This window comes from Gastrolobium bilobum, unplaced genomic scaffold (assembly GCF_033153095.1).
Source record: "Gastrolobium bilobum isolate Gb01-03AN ecotype WA unplaced genomic scaffold, APGP_CSIRO_Gbil_v1 utg58792, whole genome shotgun sequence".
Classification (NCBI taxonomy): Eukaryota; Viridiplantae; Streptophyta; class Magnoliopsida; order Fabales; family Fabaceae; genus Gastrolobium; species Gastrolobium bilobum.
In genome coordinates this window covers 83249-91662 of record NW_026900056.1, presented here as the reverse complement: position 1 = coordinate 91662, position 8414 = coordinate 83249, and the positions used below count along the sequence as shown (strand labels likewise).

General features: G+C 29.9%; 1 protein-coding gene across 1 annotated transcript; it reads left to right on the top strand.

Moving 5' to 3' along the window:
• Positions 1-6296: 6296 nt before the first annotated feature.
• Positions 6297-8125, top strand: LOC133295029 (NEP1-interacting protein 1-like). The gene is made up of 5 exons (XM_061493807.1): positions 6297-6483; positions 6806-6957; positions 7505-7588; positions 7672-7842; positions 7994-8125. The coding sequence occupies exons 1-5, from the start codon at positions 6297-6299 to the stop codon at positions 8123-8125; spliced, it is 726 nt and encodes a 241-aa protein (XP_061349791.1).
• The last annotated feature ends 289 nt before the right edge of the window (positions 8126-8414 follow it).

Below are 8414 nucleotides of genomic sequence, written 5' to 3'. Positions count from 1 at the left end.
TCATAATAAATTTCATAACTTTTAATTATTTAAAATAAAATAACACATTAACTCAAAACTCAAACTTTTGTTTTGAAACGCCACTGGAAAAAAAATAAATAGAAAGAAGGTAAACTTAAAAAACCAACCATTAAGTTTCTTCTAGAATCACTTATACCTTTCTCAAAATTTTGAATTATTTATATTTTTATTTAATTTTTTTTATCATTTACCTTATAACTTAAAATTTGTTTGCATACCAAAAAAAAAATTCTTTATCACTTATCCTTCTAATTTAGGAGATAAGTGACGAAGAAACTTTAAGTTAGGGATATAAAATAAAAATTCTAAATTTTAAGGAGGAAGTAAATAATTCTGAGAATACTTACAGCAGTTTTTTGAGATTTTTCCAAGAAAGAAACCCAAGAAACATAATAAATAAATAAATAAAAAATCAATTGCAGCATTATCAACTTGGATTCCAAAAATACAGAGTACCAAGAAAAAGCAGATAAATTCGGTGATGAAGAGAGAGAGAGAGAGTGTTACCAAGGAATAAGGGGGATGATTGGGGGTGTGGAAGGAGTTGAAAACGCGTTGAAGTCGTTGTTCAATGAAGGAGGCACGGCCATTGTTGATAGAGACGGAGGGATTGGATGCGGCAAGCCGAAACAATAGAGACTCCTTGAACTTTCCTATTACCCGCTTGTGTCTGTTATCAACAGCGTGTTGAGGATCTTGCATGGTTACGCTCTTTCCTTTGCCCCAAAAGTTGTCTCTCTTAAACCTCTCTATCTCAATTTATAAAAATTGCAAATCACATCTTTTAAAATAATTTAACAAATCATAATCTTTTTTAAATCAGATGTATGAATATTAATGTGCATTTATTGTATAGTATCATTGATTTTTTAATTTATTATATTATATTTTCTTCCTTAAATTAAATCAATTTAAACAATCACTTTAAAAATAGTTTTCATTCAATATTTATCAATTTTATTTACATTAATTTTAAGAAATTTGAGCTTTTTTATTTTATTTGACATAATTTTTACGTACTAACTACTAAGTCAACTCAAAATCCAGCTCAAATTCATCACCCAAGAAAAATGGAAACAGTAGATCAAAGGAAAGACGTGGAGAGCCAAGAGGGGGCTAGGGAGTAGAGCATTTTCGATACATCTGGTATACTTATGATTTTTATTCAAAAACTGCACTCGGATTAGAATTTTTTTTTTCTCTTTTACATATACACATCACAAAAAATATTTTATTTCAATTGACCCATCGCACCAGATTAGTGGTGCGACGGACTATGTTGCACCAACACGGAACATGAGATACGATATGACACGACACTCCGACACGTTAATTCTAAAAAATGTTAAATTTTGACACGTTAGGACACGTTTTAATATTATATAATATTTTTAATTTATGTAGTGTATATTATATTTAATATTCAATAATTTATTTACCAAAAAAAAATATATTCAATAATTTAACAACAAAATAAAGCTAAACTTATAATACCCATCATTTTTGCAAAGAAACATAAGATATCCCAAATATTTATATTAAACTCAATAAAATAGTAATCATAATCCAACGAATCTAATATTCGAAACTCAAAATGCAACGCTACGTAACATTTGAAACTTTTTTTGAGTCTTTGCAGCGAGTATTGGAGTGTCGTGAAGTGTCGGAGTGTCGGTGAGTGTCAAGAAGTGTCGGTGCTTCGTAGGCGATAGATGTACCACTAATTTGGTGAATGTAAATAATTAAAAAGTTAAAACCTATGATATAGTACATATAAATTTATACAGAAAAATATAATAATAAAAAAATCATATATAAGTACTATTTTTTGTTGTATTATCATTTTATTAATTGGGTTCGCTTTTTCTGCAGTTATTGCAGATAAGTTATCTGCAATAAGTCCAATACGACGTCGTTTTTGGCGGAAATTATAGTATTTTTGTAATTTTAATTTATTTCAGGGTTATTATATTCTTTATAATTATAATTTTCTAATCTTTTAATTCAAAATGACATTATTTTAGAAGTAAAGACAGATTATTTATCTTAGAAATATTTTTATGTTATTAATTATTATATTATCATGAAAACATAATGCTTTGAAGGTCAGAAGTCACTTTTCATGTCTCAATATCAAATTCTAAATAACAATGATATTAATATCAATACAAATTTGTCAATCGAGTAACGCTTCATGGTTCATGTCCTTTTTTTTTGTCTTCTATAATTATAATAAGTGTTATCTAAAGAAATTTAATTAAATGTTACAAGCCTGATATTGTATAACAGGGGTGTATTATATTGAGATTTCAAAGGATTTTAATGGATTATTTTTGGACAAAAAATTCATTGGTATTCGATTAGGATTTTAATGGATTGAAAAAAAGTCACGTGGTATTCGATTAGAATTTTAAAGGATTATTTTAGAATCCGTCCAAATCCGTTGGTATTCAATCAAGATTTTAAATAATGGAATCACAATCTCTTGGTATTCAAAAATCCGACGATTTTAATGGATTTTCTATTGGTGTGGATTTCGTGAGATTTTTTAGTGAAAAATATAAATATGATGTCTCTCTCACAATCTCACCCTAACCCCTAGGATTTCTTGAGATTCTTCTATTGCAGTGTTTTCTTCTTCTTTTGGCAGGTTGACTGGTCGAAATTGGGTTCCGCCATGGGAGCTTCGTCAAAACAAAAAAAGAGAGAGCATATTTTTGAGCGATTTTCATCACGAAACAACCCAGAAACAACAAACCAACGAGATTTTAATATAATCTATCTCAAAAATAACATATTTTTGAGCCATTTTTGAGAAATCTTGGAAGTTTAAAAAGTGATTTTTCAAGCAATGGGTCTTGGCTATTCTTGGCACAAAAACGTGTGATTTTTGTATGAAAAACAACATAAAACAGTGAAAAAATAACAGGAAAACTAAAACCCTCAAACCAATTTTCATTTTACATCAATGAAACAATACCAATTTAAATAAAGATTGAAACTTTCATAATATGAACCCTATATTTCGTAACAATACATTCATGAACGAAATTCCTTCACTATAGGAAATGATTTCAAACAATTTTTGTGTCAATAGATAACTAAAAGCTTGTTTCTCAAAAGCCCCAAAGCAATTTAAGGTTTCAATGTATCGATTGAAAAAATTTTGAGAATTTTTCTAAACTTTCATGTAATTGAACCCAAAATTTCATATTTGAAATTTTCTTATAATATTCAATGAAAATATGAATCTGAGATATGGTTAGAAAATTCTCATCACGTAAAACAAAAACCCCAAGCTTTTCAAGATCAATTGCAAAAAATTTCAAACGAAATTTTATCATGAACTTTAGGTTCTATATGCAAATTTAGAATTATTTTTATAATTAAAAAAAAATCGGTCTTATAATCATATATGCATAACTTTAATATCAAATGAAGAAGATAATTTTCAACCCATTAGATATGTGAAAAGCTGTTGTTTAGTAATTTTGAAAGTTTGTTAAAAATTATATTATGTTTTACTGATTAAGAAAATTATGGTTTTACTTTTTTTTTATTAATTTCATTGCATTTCTTTGTTATTTTTTTATGGGGAAGATTATACTTACAACCTATTTTTGTTTACAACATTTTACAACCATATCTTAATTGTTGATTTCCATCAATCAATCGTTATTATTTTCGCAAATCAAACTCATTAATTAATATTTAATTTGTAATGAATGAGAACCGTTGATTGACGAAAATCAACTATCAAGATATGGTTGTAAAATGTTGTAAACAAAAATAGGTTGTAAGTATAACCTTTCACTTTTGTATTTACTCTTGTAATTTTGAATTTTTGTTAAAAATTCATATGATTTTTTAAAATCTTATAAATCCACATTGTCCTTTCAAATCTTATAAATTCTATTAAAATTATTTAAAATTCAATCTTATGAAACCTTGATTGTAAAAAAAGTCTGTAAAGTCTCTCCAATTCTAAATAGTCTTTTTAAATCTATAAGATTTTTTAGCTCAATTTTAATTTTAAAATCCTAATCCAATACACCCCCTAAAACAACTCAAAGTTCAACTTCTGTAGAGTGTTTTTGAGATCAAAATTTTCCTTTAACAGAGAATGATTTCAAGTGTCGCTCAATTATTGTTATACAAAGAATTGAAGTTTCCTTGTTTATGCTAACAAGTAAATAACTTGTTTCATTGATTGATACCTCATCAGAATCCTGCCAGCAATGGTGTGCAAATCAAATATTAATAGGAAAAAGTGTTTTAAATGACACAACTTATATTCTTTCACTCTCACAAAGAGGCGGGATCCACATCTTTATTTTTTTTTTGTCAACTCTCTCTCCTCCTTTATCTATCTTTTTTTCTCTCTTAAAATGACATAACTTTCTATCCTTTAAAATGACAAACATTTTTCCCATATTAATATTAGTTAGTAGCATGTGCAATGCACTGTTTCTTAATTTAAATGTGAATTTAAGGTATAAATACTTATTGGTTTAAGTATAAGATATACTTAATATCATTTGTATATAAAAAAAATTGCTTTCTCGAAAATGATGGGTTTAATTTAGAGGGTATAGTGTAGATTTATATAATATCTGTAAATTGAAAGAATTAAGATCGAGATAAAATACATGCAATCATATAACAGACTATAGTGTTGTTAAAATCTACACAGGAATCAAATCTAAAAAGAAATAAAGAATTCATAAGGGAAAATAAAAAATTGCAGGAAATTACAAAAAGAAGAAGAAAGAAAATAAGTGTTTTTCAATGATAAAGTTGTTGTAGATGTGCAGAATCGTAAAGACAATAAGACTGTTGAGGTTTAGAATTCAACAAACTATATTATGGTTCTTGGTTTCATATAAGTTTACCTTTTGTGCTTGGTGATTCATTTTGTTCAGTGGTGTGATGACTAGTACTTGCTACTGCCGAATCTTCTCACTCCACAATGAAGTATTCTTCGTGTTATTGCACAATCAAGTCTCCAAAGAAGGGTTCAGAAGGATGATAGTATTTTCCAGACTATTCTCAATGGGGAGAGCAAGAAGTGTGTATAGGCAAGGGGCACTCTAGGATTTCATTTCTCAGATCAGATTTGTCATCAACAACATCGGAGGCTGATGACTAAAATGTGACTATTAACATGAGCATTAAGAAATTCTAGCCATAAGCCTCTTGGATTATTCTCATAAACAAAGGATAATTGAGCTTTGGTAAAAGAGCATCAATTCAACAAAAATCATTTGTAAGATTAAAAGAAAAAAGTTACGACATTATCTCATAATAGTAAAGATTTTACTTTCTTATACTAAGATAAATTATTAACTTTTGAGTATTTATTTTAGAAAAATAAACTAACAGAGGATGAATTGCAGGTGACTGACACATTATCTAATTGGCTAAAATATAAAACCATATATCTACTCGTAATTTAATGCAATTAAATGACTCATTCTTAGTGATTCTACACCACCTTTCCAGCCCCTTGTTTTGCTAGTTTCCTGTTTCTCTATGGTATACTAAATGTTGAAACTGCCTATTATGGCACAGAAAATCCTATGTTTCCTTTATTACTAGTAAGACAAGATATATGTTAATTGGAAACAATAGCCAATTCAACCACTGCATTAGTTAGCTTTTTATATGTGACATTTGCTCTGAAAAAACTGCTATGTAATTGACAACACACCAAAATCAATCTAACAAATATTTTGAACATTGAATCCCTTTTTGTCCAATGAGAACTTGGGGAAACCAATGTATCATCACTTGGTTTAAGGGACACATTTGATTCTAATACTTCATTCCACATCATCATTTAAAACCCATCATGATACTAGTGAAAAGCAATTATTAGATAGAGTTGTTTTTAGGTACAAATAAAATAAATCCATCAGCCAAATTAATAACCAAAAACAAGAAGAATACAGTTTTGTAAACCTAAACCTGTTTTAGAGTTCATATTTTAGGTCCAGAGTATAGTTATTTTTCCCAAAGTGCTATAGTTTAATGGTTATGATTCAATTTTTCTGTGCTCACTGCAGCAACCTTCCTCTTTGTTTTCAAAAAACCATGTGCCTGTTGCATCTAATTACAAGGGGCATACACGTAATCACTGCCATAAATTTTATGGCAGTAGATATATACTTTTAGAAGCTAATTAACGTGGCTTTGCTTACCCTTTAAATGTTTGTGTAGCTTCATTATTTCAAGGCAATAAATTTAGAGCATTTTTCTTATCTTCTCAATTCAAAATGCCTATTCTCTATACTTCTCCAACTATGACCAAGTGGTTTTCTGGTATGATGGGAGCAACAATAAGGTGTAAGGAAGCTTTTTCTTTGTGGGTTTTGGCTGGCAATGGCGGTTATGCAGTTGGGCTATTCATAAAAGCTATTGAGAGAGTTATTTTTGCTGAATTTACTTGCATTCTTGCACTAGGTATGTTCAATTCCTCTCTTCTCTCTTATAGTAACACTTTCATGGATTTGGCTTTGTCCAGAGAAATTACTAATTGAGAGCACAGTTGCTAACAAAATCATTGTTACATTTCATAGTTTAGGCATTGAAGTTGAGGTATAAGTCAAACATACGGTTATATATAATAGCTGGCTGAGCTAAAACCTGAGAAGACCAATATGAAGAAAAGAGGGATGGAATAAGATAAATTAGTGTTTGGCATTAACCCTTACAGCTTTACTTTGTTAAAACATTGGAAATGAGTTGCATACGGTGTTATAAGTAATGTTTGATCTTGGCACAGGAGGGTCCATAATGGGAATAATTGCAGGAGCCATCAAAGGCCAGACCACAGAAGGTGGTTTTCTTGATGGGGCTGGCAAAGGAGCTGTCACAGGGGCCATTGCAGCACTAGAATTGCTAAACTTTGCTACTGTTGATGAGCCACTGTCCAAGGTAATACTACAAGTTCTATGCTTTGGCAAATGGATAATCACTTCCCATTAAATCCCAGCCGGCGATGGCAAAGGCGAGAACAATCCTTATACACAACTTTATTCTTGTATATTTACAAAGAAGTTGTTTTCTTAATTTGATTGAAAAAACAACTTTACCATTGTGTTAGGCTTGTCCTCATACTTTGACAATATCATAGATTCATATTATTAATTTCAAGTAGCCAAAAGCTAGCTCTAGTTCTATCTTTTTTTGGTATATCGACCTTAATTATTTCTGAGTCAAGTTGACTCCAGGTATTCTTATAAATTTCAACTCTTTGAGCTTACTAAAGGACTAATCTCGAGTCGTGCCTTATTCACAGTCTTATTTTACATTTGTACTATTAGTCAGTAGTCCAAATCCAAGGGTTCTGCTCTCGTTTAGTAGGTTCTACTTCTATATATTACTGATTCAAGAGTTAGGTCCCAGGTCAAGTTACAGTTTCATTAGGTATAATATTACTCTTCATTTCTTCTAAACTCTTAAATTTGGTGTTGATTTGCAGGTTGCCCTGTTGAGGAGTTTATTAAATGGGAAGCTATTTATGGAATGGATATGTCCAGCTGTTGCACAAGCCTATGAGTGTCATGTAAAGATAAATATAATTTTTTATATAAATGTGAAATCTGTGTCCTGTAAATGTATACAAATTTGATGAATCATTTGTTTCAGATTAACACACAGGAAAGAACTTACATAGAAGTATCAGATACTTATGACGTTAGGGGAGTCAGAGTCACAGCGATGCCCCAGAATTTTATTCAAAAGCTTCCTGTTCAGAAATTCAACTATAGCAAAATGTTGAAATTATACCATGAATCATGCTGCTCAATTTGCTTCCAGGTGAGAAAAATCTCTGAGCCCTTTGAAAATGCATAGGTTCAAGAACCAAAAGCAAGTAGAACTTGTTTTTAGGTAACCAATTGAACAATGCATATAACACTTTTGTCATAAAACTAAATTAACACCATCTTCTTCACATTATTTTGTGCAGGATTTTGAGGATGGAGAATTTGTCAGGATACTCCCAAAATGTGGCCACTTCTTTCACTTGGACTGCATAGATAAATGGCTAGTCCAACAAGGATCATGCCCCATGTGTAGAACTTATGTTCCACATTTATGAATGTATGGCTTGAGTTTGAGTCGGAGTTGGAGTTATTGTTGATATTTCGTAAACAAATTGTACATATACTTTACTAATGCTAGCACTTGTCCATAATATATTATCTATTACATAATATAAACTTCTTCTTTTTTTATAATTTCCATGTGACATTTTTAAAAAAACTTTCATTTTTAATTCTTATTAATCATAACTTTATTTTGTTTTTAACTTTTTGCTGCGCTTTGCATATCTTTGTCGATGTTTGTACAAGATGCACAGAGACTTTTATATATATATAAATGGAAAT